At 55.1% G+C, this 23413-nt stretch overlaps 1 protein-coding gene across 2 annotated transcripts in view; it reads left to right on the top strand.

Moving 5' to 3' along the window:
- LARP4 (La ribonucleoprotein 4) overlaps positions 1-23413 on the top strand; it is a 339680-nt gene that overhangs the window by 198017 nt on the left and 118250 nt on the right. For both annotated transcript variants that reach the window (XM_069230867.1, XM_069230868.1), the window contains one exon: positions 17436-17588. In XM_069230867.1, the coding sequence (XP_069086968.1) occupies positions 17436-17588 (153 nt within the window). The remainder of the gene's footprint in view (positions 1-17435; positions 17589-23413) is intronic.

Here is a 23413-nt window from a genome sequence, read left to right as displayed (position 1 = left end):
GAGGGGTATGGGTGTGTGTGTGGGGAGGGGTGTGGGTGTGTGTGGAGAGGGGGGTGTGGGTGGGTGTGTGTGGAGAGGGGGGTGTGGGTGGGTGTGTGTGGAGAGGGGGGGGGGTGTGTGGAGAGGGGGAGGTGTGTGTGTGGAGAGGGGGGTGTGGGTGTGTGTGTGGAGAGGGGGGTGTGGGTGTGTGTGGGGAGGGGGGTGTGGGTGGGTGTGTGTGGAGAGGGGGGTATGGGTGGGTGTGTGTGGAGAGGGGGGTATGGGTGGGTGTGTGTGGAGAGGGGGGTATGGGTGGGTGTGTGTGGAGAGGGGGGGTATGGGTGGGTGTGTGTGGAGAGGGGGGGTATGGGTGGGTGTGTGGAGAGGGGGGGGTATGGGTGGGTGTGTGGAGAGGGGGGGGTATGGGTGGGTGTGTGGAGAGGGGGGGGGTATGGGTGGGTGTGTGGAGAGGGGGGGGTATGGGTGGGTGTGTGGAGAGGGGGGGGTATGGGTGGGTGTGTGGAGAGGGGGGGTATGGGTGGGTGTGTGGAGAGGGGGGGGTATGGGTGGGTGGGTGTGTGGAGAGGGGGGGTATGGGTGGGTGGGTGTGTGGAGAGGGGGGGGTATGGGTGGGTGGGTGTGGAGGGGGGTTTGGGTGGGTGGGTGTGGAGAGGGGGGTTTGGGTGGGTGTGTGTGGAGAGGGGGGTTTGGGTGGGTGTGTGTGGAGAGGGGGGTTTGGGTGGGTGTGTGTGGAGAGGGGGGTATGGGTGGGTGTGTGTGGAGAGGGGGGTATGGGTGGGTGTGTGTGGAGAGGGGGGTATGGGTGGGTGTGTGTGGAGAGGGGGGTATGGGTGGGTGTGTGTGGAGAGGGGGGTATGGGTGGGTGTGTGTGGAGAGGGGGGTATGGGTGGGTGTGTGTGGAGAGGGGGGTATGGGTGGGTGTGTGTGGAGAGGGGGGTATGGGTGGGTGGGTGTGTGTGGAGAGGGGGGTGTGGGTGGGTGTGTGTGGAGAGGGGGGTATGGGTGGGTGTGTGTGGAGAGGGGGGTATGGGTGGGTGTGTGTGGAGAGGGGGGTATGGGTGGGTGTGTGTGGAGAGGGGCGTATGGGTGGGTGTGTGTGGAGAGGGGGGTATGGGTGGGTGTGTGTGGAGAGGGGGGTATGGGGGGGTGGGGGTATGGGGGGTGGGTGTATGGGGGGGTGGGTGTATGGGGGTGTGTGTGTGTGTGGAGAAGGGGGGTGGGTGTGGGTGTGTGTGTGGAGAAGGGGTGTGGGTGGGTGTGGAGAAGGGGTATGGGTGGGTGGGTGTGGAGAAGGGGTATGGGTGGGTGGGTGTGGAGAGGGGGGTATGGGTGGGTGGGTGTGTGTGGAGAGGGGGGTGTGGGTGGGTGGGTGTGTGTGGAGAGGGGGGTGTGGGTGGGTGGGTGTGTGTGGAGAGGGGGGTATGGGTGGGTGGGTGTGGAGAGGGGGGTGTGGGTGGGTGGGTGTGGAGAGGGGGGTGTGGGTGGGTGTGTGTGGAGAGGGGGGTATGGGTGGGTGTGTGTGGAGAGGGGGGTATGGGTGGGTGTGTGTGGAGAGGGGGGTATGGGTGGGTGTGTGTGGAGAGGGGGGTATGGGTGGGTGTGTGTGGAGAGGGGGGTATGGGTGGGTGTGTGTGGAGAGGGGGGTATGGGTGGGTGGGTGTGGAGAGGGGGGTATGGGTGGGTGGGTGTGTGTGGAGAGGGGGGTATGGGTGGGTGGGTGTGTGTGGAGAGGGGGGTATGGGTGGGTGGGTGTGTGTGGAGAGGGGGGTGTGGGTGGGTGTGTGGAGAGGGGGGTGTGGGTGGGTGTGTGGAGAGGGGGGTGTGGGTGGGTGTGTGGAGAGGGGGGTATGGGTGGGTGGGTGTGTGTGGAGAGGGGGGTATGGGTGGGTGTGTGTGGAGAGGGGGGTATGGGTGGGTGTGTGTGGAGAGGGGGGTATGGGTGGGTGTGTGTGGAGAGGGGGGTATGGGTGGGTGTGTGTGGAGAGGGGGGTATGGGTGGGTGTGTGTGGAGAGGGGGGTATGGGTGGGTGTGTGTGGAGAGGGGGGTATGGGTGGGTGTGTGTGGAGAGGGGGGTATGGGTGGGTGTGTGTGGAGAGGGGGGTATGGGTGGGTGTGGAGAGGGGGGTATGGGGGGGTGGGTGTATGGGGGTGTGTGTGTGTGTGGAGAAGGGGGGTGGGTGTGGGTGTGTGTGTGTGTGTGGAAGGGGTATGGGTGTGGGTGTGGAGAAGGGGTGTGGGTGGGTGTGGAGAAGGGGTATGGGTGGGTGGGTGTGGAGAAGGGGTATGGGTGGGTGGGTGTGGAGAAGGGGTGTGGGTGGGTGTGGAGAAGGGGTGTGGGTGGGTGTGTGTGGAGAAGGGGTGTGGGTGTGTGTGGAGAAGGGGTATGGGTGGGTGTGTGTGGAGAAGGGGTATGGGTGGGTGTGTGTGGAGAAGGGGTATGGGTGGGTGTGTGTGGAGAAGGGGTATGGGTGGGTGTGTGTGGAGAAGGGGTATGGGTGGGTGTGTGTGGAGAAGGGGTATGGGTGGGTGTGTGTGGAGAAGGGGTATGGGTGGGTGTGTGTGGAGAAGGGGTATGGGTGGGTGTGTGTGGAGAAGGGGTATGGGTGGGTGTGTGTGGAGAAGGGGTATGGGTGGGTGTGTGTGGAGAAGGGGTATGGGTGGGTGTGTGTGGAGAAGGGGTATGGGTGGGTGTGTGTGGAGAAGGGGTATGGGTGGGTGTGTGGAGAAGGGGTATGGGTGGGTGTGTGTGGGTGTGTGTGGAGAAGGGGTGTGGGTGTGTGTGGAGAGGGGGGGTATGGGTGGGTGTGTGTGTGGAGAGGGGGGTATGGGTGGGTGTGTGTGTGTGTGTGTGTGGAGAGGGGGGTATGGGTGTGGGTGTGTGTGTGGAGAGGGGGGTATGGGTGGGTGTGTGTGTGTGTGTGGAGAGGGGGGTATGGGTGTGGGTGTGTGTGTGGAGAGGGGGGTATGGGTGGGTGTGGGTGTGTGTGTGTGGAGAGGGGGGTATGGGTGGGTGTGGGTGTGTGTGTGTGGAGAGGGGGGTATGGGTGGGTGTGTGTGTGTGGAGAGGGGGTATGGGTGGGTGTGTGTGGAGAGGGGGGATATGGGTGGGTGTGTGTGGAGAGGGGGGGTATGGGTGTGTGTGTGTGGAGAGGGGGGTGTGGGTGTGTGTGTGTGTGGAGAGGGGGGTGGGTGTGTGGAGAGGGGGGGGTGGGTGGGTGTGTGGAGAGGGGGGTATGGGTGGGTGTGTGTGGAGAGGGGGTATGGGTGGGTGTGTGTGTGGAGAGAAGGGGTATGGGTGGGTGTGTGTGTGTGTGGAGAGAAGGGGTGTGTGTGTGTGGAGAAGGGGTATGGGTGGGTGTGTGTGTGTGGAGAAGGGGTATGGGTGTGTGTGTGTGGAGAGGGGGTATGGGTGGGTGGGTGGGTGTGTGTGTGTGGAGAGGGGGTATGGGTGGGTGGGTGTGTGTGTGGAGAAGGGGTATGGGTGTGGGTGTGTGTGTGGAGAAGGGGTGTGGGTGGGTGTGTGGAGAAGGGGTATGGGTGGGTGTGTGTGTGTGTGGAGAAGGGGTATGGGTGGGTTTGTGTGGAGAAGGGGTATAGGTGGGTGTGTGGAGAAGGGGTGTGGGTGGGTGTGTGTGGAGAGGGGGGTGTGGGTGTGTGTGGAGAGGGGGGTGTAGGTGTGTGTGGGGAGGGGGTGTAGGTGTGTGTGGGGAGGGGGGTATGGGTGGGTGTGTGTGGAGAGGGGGGGTATGGGTGGGTGTGTGTGGAGAGGGGGGGGTATGGGTGGGTGTGTGTGGAGAGGGGGGGGTATGGGTGGGTGTGTGTGGAGAGGGGGGGTATGGGTGGGTGTGTGGAGAGGGGGGGTATGGGTGGGTGTGTGTGGAGAGGGGGGGTATGGGTGGGTGTGTGTGGAGGGGGGGTATGGGTGGGTGTGTGTGGAGGGGGGGTATGGGTGGGTGTGTGGAGAGGGGGGGTATGGGTGGGTGTGTGGAGAGGGGGGGTATGGGTGGGTGTGTGGAGAGGGGGGGTATGGGTGGGTGTGTGGAGAGGGGGGGGTATGGGTGGGTGTGTGGAGAGGGGGGGTATGGGTGGGTGTGTGGAGAGGGGGGGGTATGGGTGGGTGTGTGGAGAGGGGGGGGTATGGGTGGGTGTGTGGAGAGGGGGGGGTATGGTGGGTGTGTGGAGAGGGGGGGGTATGGGTGGGTGTGTGGAGAGGGGGGGTATGGGTGGGTGGGTGTGGAGGGGGGTATGGGTGGGTGTGTGTGTGGAGAGGGGGTTTGTGTGGGTGTGTGTGGAGAGGGGGGTTTGGGTGGGTGTGTGTGGAGAGGGGGGTTTGGGTGGGTGTGTGTGGAGAGGGGGGTGTGGGTGTGTGTGGAGAGAGGGGGGGTGTGGGTGTGTGTGGAGAGAGGGGGGGTATGGGTGGGTGTGTGTGGAGAGGGGTATGGGTGGGTGTGTGTGGAGAGGGGGGTATGGGTGGGTGTGTGGAGAGGGGGGTATGGGTGGGTGGGTGTGTGGAGAGGGGGGTATGGGTGGGTGGGTGTGTGGAGAGGGGGGTATGGGTGGGTGGGTGTGTGGAGAGGGGGGTATGGGTGGGTGGGTGTGTGGAGAGGGGGGTATGGGTGGGTGGGTGTGGAGAGGGGGGTATGGGTGGGTGTGTGTGGAGAGGGGGGTATGGGTGGGTGTGGAGAGGGGGGTATGGGGGGGTGGGTGTATGGGGGTGTGTGTGTGTGTGTGTGTGTGTGTGTGGAGAAGGGGTGTGGGTGTGTGTGTGTGTGGAGAAGGGGTATGGGTGGGTGTGTGTGTGTGTGGAGAAGGGGTATGGGTGGGGGTGTGTGTGTGGAGAAGGGGTATGGGTGGGGGTGTGTGTGTGTGGAAGGGGTATGGGTGGGTGTGTGTGTGTGGAAGGGGTATGGGTGGGTGTGTGTGTGTGTGGAGAAGGGGTATGGGTGGGTGGGTGTGGAGAAGGGGTATGGGTGGGTGGGTGTGGAGAAGGGGTATGGGTGGGTGGGTGTGGAGAAGGGGTATGGGTGGGTGGGTGTGGAGAAGGGGTATGGGTGGGTGTGTGGAGAAGGGGTATGGGTGGGTGTGTGTGGGTGTGTGTGGAGAAGGGGTGTGGGTGTGTGTGGAGAGGGGGGGGTATGGGTGGGTGTGTGTGTGGAGAGGGGGGTATGGGTGGGTGTGTGTGGAGAGGGGGGTATGGGTGGGTGGGTGTGTGTGTGGAGAGGGGGGTATGGGTGGGTGTGTGTGGAGAGGGGGGTATGGGTGGGTGTGTGTGGAGAGGGGGGTATGGGTGGGTGTGTGTGGAGAGGGGGGGTATGGAGAGGGGGGGTGTGGGTGTGTGTGTGGAGAGGGGGGTGTGGGTGTGTGGAGAGGTGGGTGGGTGTGTGTGGAGAGGGGGGTATGGGTGGGTGTGTGTGGAGAGGGGGTATGGGTGGGTGTGTGTGTGGAGAGAAGGGGTATGGGTGGGTGTGTGTGTGTGTGGAGAGAAGGGGTGTGTGTGTGGAGAGAAGGGGTGTGTGTGTGTGTGTGGAGAAGGGGTATGGGTGGGTGTGTGTGTGTGGAGAGAAGGGGTATGGGTGGGTGTGTGTGTGTGTGGAGAGGGGGTATGGGTGGGTGTGTGTGTGTGTGTGTGGAGAAGGGGTATGGGTGGGGGGGGTGTGTGTGTGTGGAGAAGGGGTGTGGGTGTGTGTGGGTGTGTGTGGAGAAGGGGTGTGGGTGTGTGGAGAGGGGGGGTATGGGTGGGTGTGTGTGTGGAGAGGGGGGGTATGGGTGGGTGTGTGTGGAGAGGGGGGTATGGGTGGGTGTGTGTGTGGAGAGGGGGGTATGGGTGGGTGTGTGTGTGGAGAGGGGGGTATGGGTGGGTGTGTGTGTGGAGAGGGGGGTATGGGTGGGTGTGTGTGTGGAGAGGGGGGTATGGGTGGGTGTGTGTGTGGAGAGGGGGGTGTGGGTGTGTGGAGAGGGGGGTATGGGTGGGTGTGTGGAGAGGGGGGATATGGGTGGGTGTGTGTGGAGAGGGGGGTATGGGTGTGTGTGTGTGGAGAGGGGTGTATGGGTGTGTGTGTGTGGAGAGGGGGGTATGGGTGGGTGTGTGTGGCGAGGGGGGTATGGGTGGGTGTGTGTGGAGAGGGGGGTGTGGGTGTGTGTGTGGAGAGGGGGGTGGGTGTGTGTGGAGAGGGGGGTATGGGTGGGTGTGTGTGGAGAGGGGGTATGGGTGGGTGTGTGTGTGGAGAGAAGGGGTATGGGTGTGTGTGTGTGGAGAGAAGGGGTGTGTGTGTGTGGAGAAGGGGTATGGGTGTGTGTGTGTGGAGAAGGGGTATGGGTGGGTGTGTGTGTGTGTGGAGAGGGGGTATGGGTGGGTGTGTGTGTGTGTGTGGAGAGGGGGTATGGTTGGGTGTGGGTGTGTGGAGAAGGGGTATGGGTGGGGGTGTGTGTGTGTGTGTGGAGAAGGGGTGTGGGTGGGTGTGTGGAGAAGGGGTATGGGTGGGTGTGTGTGTGTGGAGAAGGGGTATGGGTGGGTGTGTGTGGAGAAGGGGTATGGGTGGGTGTGTGTGGAGAAGGGGTATAGGTGGGTGTGTGGAGAAGGGGTATAGGTGGGTGTGTGGAGAAGGGGTATAGGTGGGTGTGTGGAGAAGGGTTAGGGTGTGTGGGGAGAGGGGTGTGTGTGTGTGTGGGGAGAGGGGTGTGTGTGTGTGTGTGGGGGAGAGGGGTGTGTGTGTGTGTGGGGAGAGGGGTGTGTGTGTGTGTGTGTGTGGGGAGAGGGGTGTGTGTGTGTGTGGGGAGAGGGGTGTGTGTGTGTGTGGGGATAGGGGTGTGTGTGTGTGTGTGGGGAGAGGGGTGTGTGTGTGTGTGTGTGGGGAGAGGGGTGTGTGTGTGGGGAGAGGGGTGTGTGGGGAGGGGTGTGTGTGTGGAGAGGGGTGTGTGTGTGGGGACAGGGGTATGGGGGTGTGTGTGGAGAGGGGTGTGTGTGGGGAGAGGGGTGTGGGGGTTTGTGTGGGGAGGGTGTGTGTGTGTGGGGGGAGAGGGCTGTGTTTGTGTGTGTGGGGAGAGGGGTGTGTGTGGGGAGAGGGGTGTGTGTGGGGAGGGGTGTGTGTGTGGGGAGAGGGGTATGGGTGTGTGTGGGGAGAGGGGTATGGGTGTGTGTGTGGGGAGAGGGGTATGGGGTTGTGTGTGGGGAGGGGGGTTGTGTGTGGGGAGGGGGGTTGTGTGTGGGGAGAGGGGTATGGGTGTGTGGGGAGAGGGGTGTGTGGGGAGAGGGGGAGGGGTGTGGGGAGAGGGGTATGGGTGTGGGGAGAGGGGTGTGTGTGTGGAGAGGGGTGTGTGTGTGTGTGGGGAGATGGGTATGGGTGTGTGGAGAGGGGGGGGTGTGGAGAGGGGGGGGGTGTGTGGAGAGGGGGGGGGTGTGTGGAGAGGGGGGGGTGTGTGGAGAGGGGGGGGTGTGTGGAGAGGGGGGGTGTGTGGAGAGGGGGGGGGGTGTGGAGAGGGGGGGGGTGTGTGGAGAGGGGGGGGTGTGTGGAGAGGGGGGTGTGTGTGTGGAGAGGGGGGGGTGGGTGTGTGTGTGTGGAGAGGGTGTGTGTGTGTGTGTGGAGAGGGGGGTGTGTGGAGAGGGGGGTGTGTGTGTGTGGAGAGGGAGGGTGTGTGTGTGTGTGGAGAGGGGGGTGTGTGTGGAGAGGGGGGTGTGTGTGGAGAGGGGGGTGTGTGTGGAGAGGGGGGTGTGTGTGGAGAGGGGGGTGTGTGTGGAGAGGGGTGTGTGTGTGGAGAGGGGGGTGTGTGTGTGTGTGTGTGGAGAGGGGTGTGTGTGTGTGTGTGTGTGGAGAGGGGGGGTGTGTGTGTGTGTGGAGAGGGGGGGGTGTGTGTGTGTGGAGAGGGGGGTGTGTGTGTGTGGAGAGGGGGGTGTGTGTGTGTGTGTGTGGAGAGGGGGGTGTGTGTGGAGGGGGGGGTGTGTGTGGAGGGGGGGGTGTGTGTGGAGGGGGGTGTGTGTGTGGAGGGGGGGGTGTGTGGAGTGGAGGAGGGGGGGTGTGTGTGGAGTGGAGGGGGGGGTGTGTGTGGAGTGGAGGGGGGGGTGTGTGTGGAGTGGAGGGGGGGGTGTGTGTGGAGTGGAGGGGGGGGTGTGTGTGGAGTGGAGGGGGGGGTGTGTGTGGAGTGGAGGAGGGGGGGTGTGTGTGGAGTGGAGGAGGGGGGTGTGTGTGGAGTGGAGGAGGGGGGGTGTGTGTGGAGTGGAGGAGGGGGGGGTGTGTGTGGAGTGGAGGGGGGGGGGGGTGTGTGTGGAGTGGAGGAGGGGGGGGTGTGTGTGGAGTGGAGGAGGGGGGGGTGTGTGTGGAGTGGAGGAGGGGGGGGTGTGTGTGGAGTGGAGGAGGGGGGGGTGTGTGTGTGTGGAGTGGAGAGGGGGGGTATGTGGAGAGGGGGGTGTGGAGGGGGGGTGTGTGTGTGGAGGGGGGGGGTGTGTGTGTGGGGGTGGAGAGGGGTGGAGAGGGGTGTGGGGGTGGAGAGGGGTGGGTGTGTGGGGGTGGAGAGGGGTGGGTGGGTGTGTGGGGGTGGAGAGGGGTGTGTGTGTGGGGGTGGAGAGGGGTGGGTGTGTGTGTGTGGGGGTGGAGAGGGGTGGGTGTGTGTGTGTGTGGGGGTGGAGAGGGGTGGGTGTGTGTGTGTGGGGGTGGAGAGGGGTGGGTGTGTGTGTGTGGGGGTGGAGAGGGGTGGGTGTGTGTGTGTGGGGGTGGAGAGGGGTGGGTGTGTGTGTGTGGGGGTGGAGAGGGGTGGGTGTGTGTGTGTGGGGGTGGAGAGGGGTGGGTGTGTGTGTGGGGGTGGAGAGGGGTGGGTGTGTGTGTGTGGGGGTGGAGAGGGGTGGGTGTGTGTGTGTGGGGGTGGAGAGGGGTGGGTGTGTGTGTGTGGGGGTGGAGAGGGGTGGGTGTGTGTCGTGTGGGGGTGGAGAGGGGTGGGTGTGTGTGTGTGGGGGTGGAGAGGGGTGGGTGTGTGTGGGGGTGGAGAGGGGTGGGTGTGTGTGTGTGTGGGGGTGGAGAGGGGTGGGTGTGTGTGTGTGTGGGGGTGGAGAGGGGTGGGTGTGTGTGTGTGTGGGGGTGGAGAGGGGTGGGTGTGTGTGTGTGTGGGGGTGGAGAGGGGTGGGTGTGTGTGTGTGTGGGGGTGGAGAGGGGTGGGTGTGTGTGTGTGTGGGGGTGGAGAGGGGTGGGTGTGTGTGTGTGTGGGGGTGGAGAGGGGTGGGTGTGTGTGTGTGTGGGGGTGGAGAGGGGTGGGTGTGTGTGTGTGTGGGGGTGGAGAGGGGTGGGTGTGTGTGTGTGTGGGGGTGGAGAGGGGTGGGTGTGTGTGTGTGTGGGGGTGGAGAGGGGTGGGTGTGTGTGTGTGTGGGGGTGGAGAGGGGTGGGTGTGTGTGTGTGTGGGGGTGGAGAGGGGTGGGTGTGTGTGGGGGTGGAGAGGGGTGGGGGTGTGTGGGGTGGAGAGGGTGTGGGGGTGGAGAGGGGTGTGGGGGTGGAGAGGGGTGTGGGGGTGGAGAGGGGTGGGTGGGTGGAGAGGGGTGGGTGGGTGTGTGGGGGTGGAGAGGGGTGTGGGGGTGGAGAGGGGTGGGTGGGTGTGTGGGGGTGGAGAGGGGTGGGTGTGGGTGTGTGTGTGGGGGTGGAGAGGGGTGGGTGTGTGGGGGTGGAGAGGGGTGTGTGTGTGTGTGTGGGGGTGGAGAGGGGTGGGTGTGTGTGTGGGGGTGTGTGTGTGTGTGGGGGTGGAGAGGGGTGGGTGGGTTGTGTGTGGGGGTGGGGTGGGTGTGGGGGTGGGGTGTGTGTGTGTGTGTGGGGGTGGAGAGGGGTGTGGTGTGGGGGTGGAGAGGGGTGTGGGTGTGGGGGTGGAGAGGGGTGGGTGTGTGTGTGTGTGGGGGTGGAGAGGGGTGGGTGTGTGTGTGGGGGTGGAGAGGGGTGGGTGGGGGTTGTGTGTGGGGGTGGAGAGGGGTGGGTGTGTGTGTGGGGGTGGAGAGGGGTGGGTGGGGGTGTGTGTGGGGGGGTGGAGAGGGGTGTGTGTGTGGGGGTGGAGAGGGGTGGGGGTGGGGGGTGTGTGTGTGTGTGTGGGGGGGGTGGAGAGGGGTGGGTGGGTGTGTGTGTGTGTGTGTGGGTGAAGAGGGGTGGGTGTGGGGGTGGAGAGGGGTGGTGTGTGGGTGTGGGGTGGAGAGGGGTGGGTGTGTGTGTGTGTGTGTGGGGGTGGAGAGGGGTGGGTGTGTGTGTGTGTGTGTGTGGGGGTGGAGAGGGGTGGGTGTGTGTGTGTGTGTGGGGGTGAAGAGGGGTGGGTGGGGGTGGGTGGGTGTGGGTGGAAGAGGGGTAGGGGTGGGGGTGGGTGTGGGTGGAAGAGGGGTGGGGGTGTGTGTGGGTGGAAGAGGGGTGGGGGTGTGGGTGGAGGGGGGGGTGCGTGTGGAGAGGGGGGGGTGTGGAGAGGGGGGGTGTGTGGAGAGAGAGAGGGGTGTGTGTGTGGATGTGTGGATGTGTGTGGTGTAGATAGACATGCTCTGTAAAAGGCCCCCACCTAGTGTTGGGCTCAGAGTTTTACAAGTTTTTCTTCGAAGAAGGTTTTGATTCCTAGGATCGAGTGCCGACTTCTCTCTGTAATACTGCGCATTGGCATCTAGTCCTTTGTTAGATTGTTTTCTTTCCACTCTTGAGTTCGTACATGTGTACTCACTCCGGTGGATCTCTGTTTGGTACTTCTGAACTTATTCTACCTTTCTAGAATACCGTCTGTTTTGTTTCAAATGTGTTTTCCATCTATAGTCGATCCGATTTAGACTGTGGGAGTTGAATTTTCTCCCTTTTAGGGCCTACTTCAGTGTCAGGCTGATGGAACGAACTGTTTAGGTTCTGTCCTCTGTGTCCCACTAAATTCCGGTCTGCTTGCAGGTAAGTACCCGCGTCTTCGGAGGGCAGACCAGGGGGGTTTTGTAGGGCACCGGGGGGGACACAAGCCCACACAGAAATTTCACCCTCAGAGGCGCGGGGGCGGCCGGGTGCAGTGTAGAAACAAGCGTCGGGTTCGCAATGTTAGTCTATGAGAGATCTCGGGATCTCTTCAGCGCTGCAGGCAGGCAAGGGGGGGGTTCCTCGGGGAAACCTCCACTTGATCAAGGGAGAGGGACTCCTGGGGGTCACTCCTCCAGTGAAATGGCACCCTGAGGGGAGTGCCATGTCGACTTACTCGTTTTGTCCTCACTAGCACACACAAGCTGGCAAGCAGTGTGTCTGTGCTGAGTGAGAGGTCTCCAGGGTGGCATAAGACATGCTGCAGCCCTTAGAGACCTTCCTTGGCATCAGGGCCCTTGGTACTAGAAGTACCAGTTACAAGGGACTTATCTGAATGCCAGGGTGTGCCAATTGTGGATACAATGGTACATTTTAGGTGAAGGAACACTGGTGCTGGGGCCTGGTTAGCAGGGTCCCAGCACACTTCTCAGTCAAGTCAGCATCAGGCAAAAAGTGGGGGGTAACTGCAACAGGGAGCCATTTCTTTACAATACTCATAGCTCCCACATGGGCACGTCAAAATTGGTGCACAACACTATTGGACCGGTCTACAGTACCACATCACAAGGTGCCAAACAGACCAGATTTGTTGACTCAAAGGAGAGGCCAAATCAGGTTCTCAAATCCCAGCACATTCAACCTGGCGATTTGGCTCCTGAAGTCGGTTTGATATTCTACAACTTCTATCTGGATGTATGGATTTTCTAACGGAAGCACGCAAACCCAAAACTAGACAATGTTACTCTGCTAAAGGGACATGTTTTGTCTATTTTTAACCCAAATATATTGATCCACTTAAGGCTTCAGCACAGGATATCTTCTGCTATCTGTTGCACTTAGAAAACATAAATTTGGCATATTCATCTATTAGGCTTCATTTATCAGCTATAGCTGCTTACCTACAAAACAGACAAAATAATTTCCCTATATAGGATTCCTGTTCTAAAAGCCTTTATGGAGGGTCTTAAGAGTCATTCCACCTAGAATTCCTCCTGCTCCTGTGTGGAATCTTTACATCACACTCGCAAGACTTCTGGGGCAATCATCTGAACCCATGCATTTTTGTACTCTGCAGTTTCTATCATGGAAGGTTGCTTTCTTAGTAGCAATCACTACTTTAAGAAGTTAGCGAAATTCAAGCGTTCAATCTAGAAGATCCTTTCTTTCAAAACCATAAAGACAAATTAGTTCTTAGACAAATCCAAAATTCCTACCAAAGGTAGTTTCACCTTTTTATCAGTCGGTCAGTGGAATTGCCAGACTTTCCACAGCCAGATTCAGTTGCTAAAAGAGCTCTACACACCCTTGATGTTAAAAGAGCTCTCATGTACTATTTAACCAGAACAAAAGATTTTAGGAAACCTAAACAACTGTGGCATTTTCAGAACCTCAAAGATAATCCTATTTCCAAAAATGGATTAGCCAGATGAATCATAAAGTGTATTCAAACTTGCTATCTTAAAGCTAAAAGACAGTTTCCAGTAACTCCTAAAGCCCATTCCACTAGGAAAAAAGGAGCTTCAATGGCATTCTTAGGGAACATACCAATGGCAGATGTATGTAAAGCTGCCACATTGTCTATCCCACACACATTTACTAAACACTACTGTGTTGCTTTATCTCTCCATCAGGCAGTACTTGGAACATTATTTTAAGCTACTCCAACAGGCTAACCACTGCTTACTTTGAATGGGACTGATTTACAGTCTAGGCAGAGCATGTGTATCTACAGCTACAGCTACACAAGCCATCAAATGCAAAATGTTACTCACCCAGAAGACATCTGTTTGTGGCATGTTGTGCTGTAGATTCACATATGCCCTCCCTCCTCTCTGGGAGCCTGTAGCTGTTGTAGTACAATATATTGCAAATATGTGTGTTCGATGGCATGTGTAGCTGCAGATACACATGCTGTGCACATCCCGCCATCTGGTGTTGGGCTCGGAGTGTTACAAGTTGTTTTTCTTCGAAGAAGTCTTTTTTCGAGTCACGAGACCGAGGGACTCCTCCCATTTCGACTCCATTGCGCATGGGCGTCGACTCCATCTTAGATTGTTTTTTTTCCGCCATCGGGTTCGGACGTGTTCCTTTTCGCTCCGTGTTTCGGGTCGGAAAGTTAGTTAGAATCTCGGAAAAATCGTCTGTATTGTTTGCGTTCGGTATCGGGTTAGTTACAACAGATCGACACTGAATTAAGAAGAGCTCCGGTGGCCCTTCGGGGTTTTCTTCCATCCCCGTCCGGGCCTGGTCGGCCCGGCCACGTGTCTCTTCGAGGCTGATGGAACGGACCCCATTCCGCTTCTGTCCAAAATGCCATAGCAAGTATCCATATACAGATCAACATCTGGTCTGTAACTTGTGTTTGTCACCAGAACACAAGGAGGATACTTGTGAGGCCTGTCGAGCGTTTCGGTCCAGGAAAACACTCAGGGACCGAAGAACAAGAAGACTGCAAAGGGCACGCCACTGCCAACAGGCCATGGCTTAATCCGAAAAGTAGGTGACCGTTCATCGGCACCGAAAAAAGGCGAGCTGGTGTCGAAGTCATCCGACTCCGGTCGAGATACCGGCACACAGCAATCTCGGGCCCGAGATAGTGACTCAGAAGATTCGGCACTGAGACAGCAGCGGCACCGAAACGGGTCGGCACCGATTCTTTTTAATACACTGTCGTCCACACACAGCCAATATCGGAGTCTTCCTATGCTACCCGGAATGCTAAAACACTCCAAACAAGTGTTTGAGGAGCCTGTTAAAGGGAGAGCCGTTACTCCAAGAGTAGATAAATATAAACCGCCACCAACAGACCCAGTGTACATTACACAACAGCTAACACCAGACTCTGTTGTAGTGGGAGCAGCGCGCAAAAGAGCCAACTCTCATACTTCAGGAGATGCACCACCTCCAGAGAAAGAAAGTCGAAAATTCGATGCTGCAGGCAAAAGGGTGGCGGCACAGGCAGCAAACCAGTGGCGTATTGCAAATTCGCAAGCTTTGCTAGCCAGATATGATAGGGCCCATTGGGATGAGATGCAACACCTTATTGAACATTTACCCAAGGAGTTCCAAAAAAAGAGCGCAGCAAGTAGTAGGAGGACCGGGTATCTTGAATAATCAGATACGGTCAGCAATGGATGCTGCAGACACAGCTGCTAGAACTGTCAACACAGCAGTAACAATGAGACATGCATGGCTGCGTACATCAGGATTTAAACCAGAGATACAGCAAGCTGTGCTGAATATGCCATTCAATGGACAGCAGTTGTTTGGGCCGGAGGTGGACACTGCGATCGAAAAACTTAAGAAAGACACTGACACGGCCAAAGCCATGGGCGCACTCTACTACCCACAGAGCAGAGGCACATTTCGAAAGACACAATTTCGAGGGGGGTTTCGAGGGCAAACCACAGAAGCCACAACCTCACAAACAAAGCCCACTTACCAGAGCCAGTATCAGCGGGGAGGTTTTCGGGGACAATATAGAGGGGGACAATTTCAAAGGAATAGAGGAAAGTTCCAAAGTCTCAAAACTCCTCCAAACAAGTAGTGACTTCAAGGTCACAAATCCCCAACACAACACCTGTGGGGGGGGGGGGGGGGAGAGACTAACCTAGTTTTACAAACATTGGGAGGAAATAACAGACACTTGGGTCTTAGCAATTATCCAGCATGGTTATTGCATAGAATTTCTCAAATTCCCTCCAAACATCCCACCGAAAACACACAATGTCAAAACATATAAATCTTCTAGGACTAGAAGTTCAGGCATTGCTACAAAAAGAAGCAATAGTACCAAAACAACAAATAAACACAGGAGTTTACTTTCTGATACCCAAAAAAGACAAGAGTCTGAGACCTATACTAGATCTCAGAACATTAAATACCTACATCAAATCAGATCACTTTTACATGGTTACATTACAAGACGTAATCCCACTGCTCAAACAACAAGACTACATGACAACACTAGACCTAAAGGATGCATATTTCCATATACCAATACATCCTTCACACAGAAAGTACCTAAGGTTTGTATTCCAAGGGATACATTACCAATTCAAAGTGTTGCCATTCGGAATAACAACTGCACCAAGAGTTTTTACAAAATGCCTAGCAGTAGTAGCTGCACATATCAGAAGGCAGCAAATACATGTGTTCCCGTACCTAGACGATTGGTTAATCAAAACCAACACGCTAAGACGGTGTTCACAACACACAAAATGTCATAGAAATCCTCCACAAACTAGGTTTCTCAATCAACTACAGTCACACCTTCTGCCGTGTCAAACACAGCAATACTTAGGAGCAACAATCAACACAGCAAAAGGGATTGCCACTCCAAGTCCACAAAGAGTTCACACATTTCACAATGTGATACAGACCATGAATCCAAATCAAAAGATACAAGTCAAACTGGTGATGAAACTACTAGGCATGATGTCTTCATGCATAGCCATTGTCCCAAACGCAAGGTTGCACATGCGGCCCTTACAACAGTGCCTAGCATCACAATGGTCACAAGCCCAGGGTCAGCTTCTAGATCTGGTGATGATAGACCGCCAAACATACATCTCGCTTCAATGGTGGAACAGTATAAATTTAAACCAAGGGCGGCCTTTCCAAGACCCAGTGCCACAATACGTAATAACAGATGCTTCCATGATAGGGTGGGGAGCACACCTCAATCAACACAGCATCCAAGGACAATGGGACATACAGCAAAAACAGTTTCACATAAATCACTTGGAACTGTTAGCGGTATTTCTAGCGCTCAAAGCATTTCAACACATAATAAGACACAAACACATTCTTGTCAAAACAGACAACATGACAACAATGTATTACCTAAACAAACAGGGAGGCACACACTTGACACAGTTGTCTCCTAACACGGAAAGTATGGCATTGGGTGATTCACAACCACATTCGCCTAATAGCACAATTTATTCCAGGAATTCAGAACCAGTTAGCAGACAATCTCTCTCGGGATCACCAACAGATCCACGAATGGGAGATTCACCCCCAAATACTAAACACTTACTTCCAAATGTGGGGAACACCACAAATAGATCTATTTGCAACAAAAGAAAACTCAAAATGCCAAAACTTCACATCCAGGTACCCACAAGATCAGTCTCAGGGCAATGCGTTATGGATGAGCTGGTCAGGGATATTTGCTTACGCTTTTCCCCCTCTCCCACTCCTTCCATATCTAGTAAACAAATTGAGTCAAAACAAACTCAAACTCATACTAATAGCACCGACATGGGCAAGACAACCTTGGTACACAACACTACTAGACCTCTCAGTAGTTCCTCATGTCAAACTACCAAACAGACCAGATCTGTTAACACAACACAAACAACAGATCAGACATCCAAATCCAGCATCGCTGAATATAGCAATTTGGCTCCTGAAATCCTAGAATTCGGACACTTAGACCTCACACAAGAATGTACGGAGGTCATAAGACAAGCTAGGAAACCTACCACTAAACACTGCTATGCAAATAAGTGGAAAAGATTCACATGCGCCCACCCGCCTCCCTGGGAGCCTGTAGCCGTTTAGAAGTTGATCTTGAACATTTGTAAATATATTACTTTAAACTTCATTATGTACATACATATTCACTCCATTGCATGGGCACTATTACTAGCATTCACAACTCCTACCTCACCCTCTGTGGGGAAAACAATCTAAGATGGAGTCGACACCCATGTGCAATGGAGTCGAAATGGGAGGAGTCCCTCGGTCTCGTGACTCGAAAAAAGACTTCTTCGAAGAAAAACAACTTGTAACACTCCGAGCCCAACACCAGATGGCGGCATGTGCACAGCATGTGAATCTGCAGCGACTAATGCCACGAACAGATGTACACTGGGTAAGTGACATTTTCCATACATTGCATGGACATCTCATTTCTTTACTATATATCTACATATACATTTATACACTATTTACTTTATCTGCCCGCTGGAAAACAGTCTAACAAAGGACTCTATGCCCATGCGTAGTATTACAAAGAGGGAGGAGTCACTTGATCCCGTGACTTGAAAACCTTCTTTGAAGAAAAACGATTTGTAACACTCCAAGCCCAACACTAGTTGGTGGACGTATGCAAAGCATGTGAATCCACAGCACTACATACCACAAACAGATGTCTACTGTGTAAGCAACATTTTCCATATGTATATATTTCCTTAGCTAATGGGATCAAGCTGACCTGGTCATCATTCACCAACTTCAAGCAGAAAATGAGTCAGCACTGTTTGCTCTTGTCTACTAAACTTAAATACATGTGTTTGTAGTAACACAAGTAGATATGTTGGCCTTTTTTTAGTTATTAAAAAAAATGTCTGTTGGTCACATTAGTCTGGTGCTAACTGAAACGAAACAGGGTGTTAGGAAGTTCTGACTCATGTTTGTTCTTTTTACTGCAGCGACCGGCACCTCCTGTGGAAGTGAAGGTTCAGACACCAAAGTTTGACTTGCTGGCATCCAGTTTTCCTCCTTTGCCTGGCAGTGTGGCAAGTCCCCCAGGGGAGCCAGTCCTTGAGAGCCGAATGTCTGACATTGTCAAAGGAATCTGTAAGGTAAGGGGATATAGGTAGCACAGTAGGTGTTTTGCCTATTACTTTTTTTTTCTCTAAAGCTTTCTCACCTTGTCTAGGCTTCAAAGTAGTATTTAAGTTAAGGATTAGGAAGGTACCAATTATTTCAGTACTTGTATGAGCGAACGTATTGGTTGTGGTTCCAAATTATTTTTGATATTTGGTGCATGGTGGCCAGAGCATGCTTAAAACTTGCAGCAGCACCCTGTGAAAGAAGTGGCAGTCAGTGAAACTATGATGGATTTCTAGGGATATATTTTCAGGCAGTGTACAATCTTTGACTCTTAAGGTCTTATAACATTTGAAAAGCACCCATGTCTTTATTAATCTAAATTCAATTGATTACCATATAGAAACCACACAGGTTTTAGCCCCATCTCTCTCTCTCACACACCACAGTGGAGTTGTGTAGCCTCAGGAAAATTGCTACATGGAGTCTGCCCAGAAGCAATGGAGCAGATGTCCTTCAGTGTTTTGCTGAGCATGCCAACTGATTTGACCGAAAAGGGAAATGAAGGCAATAGACTACAACTGGGCCCCTGTAAAGTTATGGGGGAGAGGAGTCCTGACATTAGGCGCTCTTACGGGCTGTAAGGCCCAAAGAGAATGCTACAGACAGGTGCCTTTCACTGACCCACACTTTGCTTGGGCTGAAAATGTGGTTATTCAAGGGAAAAGGGTGTATTACAATTGGAGCAAATGGGTCCTGCCCATTTAGTCCACCTGAAATCTTTCGCTTTTTGATCGCCTGATTTGTACACCTTTATTGTTTATCTTGAGTCTTACCTAAGGTAAACCTATGTTAATTGGACTGTTTACCCAGTCCGCAATATGACTTCTTTGAGAAGGCTTTTGGTTTGCAACTACAGTAAGGGTCATGGAGCTGGTTACATGTGTGCACATGTGGTTCTTATGTGAGACTACTGTATGCAGACTGGTAATTGCACACGGATAACCTGTTGCAGTATTGTAGTCCTATTAGTGGGCACTCAAAGATGGGTCAGAGTTTACTGGATCATGTGCAGTGCCTCCAAATATTGTACAAAGGTGAAATCTGCCTTAAAGTACGTTTTGGCTCCACTTATACCTACCCAGTCCAATGAGGTGTCAAACTGAGGTTTAACATGCATACTAAGTTTGAATATGCAGTTCCCAAAAACAGATGTATATCTCATGGGTCATTCAGATTTATCAGTTTCCCTGGATCAGCTTAATCGTGTTCCAGGACTTGTCAACCGGCTGGGCCAAGTTAATTACTATGCTTCCTAGCAGAGGGAACAGAGGCTTCCCCGCACAAAATGGCAATTATGAATGCGTCATTCAGCCCCTGAGGAAGGGGTGGGAAGAAAAATGTGCTTTTGGTAATCAAACTGCACCAGTTTTGGGACTGTCCAGGCCCACTTGACAAAAGAGAAAGCCCAGATAATTGGAGCCAGCACAGGAGGGTCTCACCTTTGTAGTTTTGGTGGGAAAATCCTAGCAGTGATGTCAGCTGAGGTGGAGCAGAGGCCCTCAGAGGAGCTGTCCACATAGACAATTCAACAGCACCATAGTGGATTATTCCAGACTGGTGTGCAGGAGGGTTGGAGGGGTGTTGGTGTGATGAGGCATACTTGAACTGGTCAGGGGTTTAAAAATTCCTGAACAGGGAGGGAGGGAGAGCTAGACCCTCCGTCTTGGACAGTGGCTGCACCACGGACAGCTGGAGGGGCAAGCCAACTAATGGACTAAGGACTCTGACCGTAGCTAACCCCAGGACTAGTGGGTCTAACAGGGCGTGTGAGGCTGTCCCCTTACACTCATGGAGGACCATCTTTGGGAAAACCTGGACTTCTTTGCTCTTGGCAGGAGGAGAGGAACACCACTAGCCAGGGGAAGAGGAAAGCTGGTGCTGGAAGCCAGTGCAAACAGCTTTCCACTCTGTGCCCTTTTTGATGCTAACTGAAACTGCTCTAGGTGGCTAGGGCTTGAACCCAGGAGCCAAATAAGGCCAAGAGTGTCATAATTGGTCAACAGGGCCCAAGATATGCACTAGGAATGATTTTGAACTTTGACCCCATGTAAGGAAATGCCTCCTTGGAATGGTTACCCCCTGACGTTTTTCCTTTGCTGATGCTAAGTTATGATTTGAAAGTGTGCTGGGACCCTGCTAACCAGGCCCCAGCACCAGTGTTCTTTCCCTAAACTGTACCTTTGTCTCCACAAATTGGCGCAACCCTGGCACTCGGGTAAGTCCCTTGTAACTGGTACCAAGGGCCCTGATGCCAGGGAAGTTCTCTAAGGGCTGCAGCATCTTATGCCACCCTGGGGACCCCTCACTCAGCACATGCACACTGCCTCACAGCTTGTGTGCTGATGAGGAGAAAATGACTAAGTCCACATGGCACTCCCCTCAGAGTGCCATGCCAACCTCACACTGCCTGTGGCATAGATAAGTCACCCCTCTAGCAGGCCTTACAGCCCTAAGGCAGGGTGCACTATACCACAGGTGAGCACATATGTGCATGAGCACTATGCCCCTACAGTGTCTAAGCAAAACTTTAGACATTGTAAGTGCAGGGTAGCCGTAAGAGTATATGGTCTGGGAGTTTGTCAAACACGAACTCCACAGTTCCATAATGGCTGTACTGGGAAGTTTGGTATCAAACTTCTCAGCACAACAAATGCACACTGATGCCAGTGTGCAATGTATTGTAAAATACACCCAGAGGGCATCTTAGAGATGCCCCCTGAAAACATACCGTACTTCCAGTGTAAGCTGACTAGTTTATGCCAGCCTGCCACACACCAGACATGTTGCTGGCCACATGGGGAGAGTGCCTTTGTCACTCTGTGGCCAGGAACAAAGCCTGTACTGGGTGGAGGTGCTTTACACCTCCCCCTGCAGGAACTCTAACACCTGGTGTAAGGAAATGCCTCCTTGGCATGGTTACCCCCTGACTTTTTGCCTTTGCTGATAGGTTTTGATTTGAAAGTGTGCTGAGGCCTGCTAACCAAGCCCCAGCACCAGTGTTTTCCCTAACCTGTACTTTTGTTTACACAATTGGCACACCCTGGCATCCAGGTAAGTCCCTTGTAACTGGTACCCCTGGTACCAAGGGCCCTGATGCCAGGGAAGATCTCTAAGGGCTGCAGCATATCTTATGCCACCCTGGGGATCCCTCACTCAGCACAGAGACACTGCTTGCCAGCTTGTGTGTCCTGGTGAGGACAAAACGAGTAAGTCGACATGGCACTCCCCTCAGGGTGCCATGCCAACCTCACACTGCTTATGGCATGGATAAGTCACCCCTCTAGCAGGCCTTACAGCCCTAAGGCAGGGTGCACTATACCAGGGGTGAGGGCACCAGTGCATGAGTACTGTGCCCCTACAGTGTCTAAGCCAAACCTTAGACATTGTAAGTGCAGGGTAGCCATAAGAGTATATGGTCTGGGAGTCTGTCAAGCACGAACTCCACAGCACCATAATGGCTACACTGAAAACTGGGAAGTTTGGTATCAAACTTGCCAGCACAATAAATGCACACTGATGCCAGTGTACATTTTATTGTGAAATACACCCCAGAGGGCACCTTAGAGGTCCCCCCTGAAACCTTAACCAACTACCTGTGTAGGCTGACTGGTTTTAGCAGCCTCCCACACTCGAGACATGTTGCTGGCCACATGGGGAGAGTGCCTTTGTCACTCTGTGGCTAGTAACAAAGCCTGCACTGGGTGGAGATGCTTATCACCTCCCCCTTGCAGGAGCTGGAACACCTGGCGGTGAGCCTCAAAGGCTCACCCCCTTTGTTCCAGCACCACAGGGCATTCCAGCTAGTGGAGTTGCCCGCCCCCTCCGGCCACGGCCCCACGTTTGGCGGCAAGGCCGGAGGAGATAATGAGAAAAACAAGGAGGAGTCACTGGCCAGTCAGGACAGCCCCTAAGGCAGCCTGAGCTGAAGTGACTCTGACTTTTAGGAATCCTCCATCTTGCAGATGGAGGATCCCCCCAATAGGGATAGGAATGTGACCCCCTCCCCTTGGGAGGAGGCACAAAGAGGGTGTAGCCACCCTCAGGGCTAGTAGCCATTGGCTACTGCCCTCCCTGACCTAAACACACCCCTAAATTCTGTATTTAGGGGCTCCCATGAACCTAGGAAATCAGATTCCTGCAACTTACGAAGAAGACTGCTGAGCTGAAAAACCCCTGCAGAGAAGACGGAGACACCAACTGCTTTGGCCCCAGCCCTACCGGCCTGTCTCCCTCCTCCAGAAGAAAACTGCTCCAGCGACGCTTTCCCCAGGACCAGCGACCTCTGAATCCTCAGAGGACTGCCCTGCTTCCAAAAGACCAAGAAACTCCCGAGAACAGCGGCCCTGTTCAACAAAGACTGCAACTTTGTTTCCAGAGGAGCAGATTTAAAGACCCCTGCAATCCCCGCAAGAAGCGTGAGACTTGCAACACTGCACCCGGCGACCCCGACTCGACTGATGGAGAAACAACGCTACAGGGAGGACCCCCCGGCGACTCCGAGACTGTGAGTAACCAAAGGTTCGATGGCATCTGTCGCTGTAGATACGCATGTTCTGCAATAGCTCGCCATCTGGTGTTGGGCCGGAGTGTTACAAGTTGTTTTTCTTCGAAGAAGTCTTTCGAGTCACGGGACCGAGTGACTCCTCCTTTTGTCTCCATTGCGCATGGGCGTCGACTCCATCTTCGATTGTTTTTTTTCCGCCATCGGGTTCGGACGTGTTCCTGTCGCTCCGAGTTTCGGAACGGAAAATTAGCTAATTTCGGAAGATTTTCGTCGGTATTGTTGCGTTCGGGATCGGCGTACTTAGATTCCACACCGCATCGAAGATCGAAGAGCTCCGGTGCCCTTCGGGGTAGTTTTTCGATCCTCCGTCGGGGCCTGGTCGGCCCGACCGCGTGCTGAAGAACGCCGATGGAACGGACCCCGTTTCGTTTCTGCCCCAAATGCCACAATAAATACCCCTACACAGACCAACACTTGGTCTGCAACCTGTGCCTGTCACCTGAGCACAGCGAAGACACCTGCGAGGCCTGTCGTGCGTTCCGGTCCCGAAAAACACTCCGAGACCGTCGAGCCAGAAGACTTCAAATGGCGTCCGCACCGACAGCCCAACGGGAGTTCGAGGAACAGGAAGAAGAAGGTACCTTCTCGATCCAAGACTCAGACTCCGAAGGATTCGACGATACACAAACCGTGAGTAAGACGTCGAAAACCACACAGAGAAACATTTACAAGGCCCAGGGGACGCCACTGCCACCAGGCCATGGCTCGACCCATAAATTCGGTGACCGACCGTCGGCACCGAAAAAGGCCAAAACAGTGCCGAGATCGTCCGACTCCGGTCGAGACACCGGCACGCAGCCTTCTCGGGACCGAGAAAGTGCTGGAGACAAGCCTCGACACCGAGATGCCGGTGTGGACACGGCTCGACGCCGAGACAGCGGCACCGAAACAGATCGACGCCGAGAGGTTTCGGCCCCGAAAAGGAAAAAAGTCACCTCGGAGCCGAAAAAACACGCAGACAAAGTTTCAACGCCGAAACAAACTGCAAGCGACCCAGCTTCAGGCTCTTATACAGAAGAGCACTCGCTAACCTCCCAAATGCAAAAGCATAGGTTTGAGGAAGAGCTACAAGCAACTGATGTGGACCATACGCAAAAGCGTATCTTCATTCAGCAGGGGACAGGAAAAATAAGCACCCTTCCCCCCATTAGGAGAAAGAGAAGGTTGGAGTTCCAGACGGAACAAGCACCACAACCAAAAGTGGTTAAAAGAATTACACCACCACCCTCT

Source organism: Pleurodeles waltl, chromosome 4_2 (genome assembly GCF_031143425.1).
Source record: "Pleurodeles waltl isolate 20211129_DDA chromosome 4_2, aPleWal1.hap1.20221129, whole genome shotgun sequence".
NCBI lineage: Eukaryota > Metazoa > Chordata > Amphibia > Caudata > Salamandridae > Pleurodeles > Pleurodeles waltl.
This window is presented reverse-complemented; position numbering and strand designations above follow the sequence as displayed.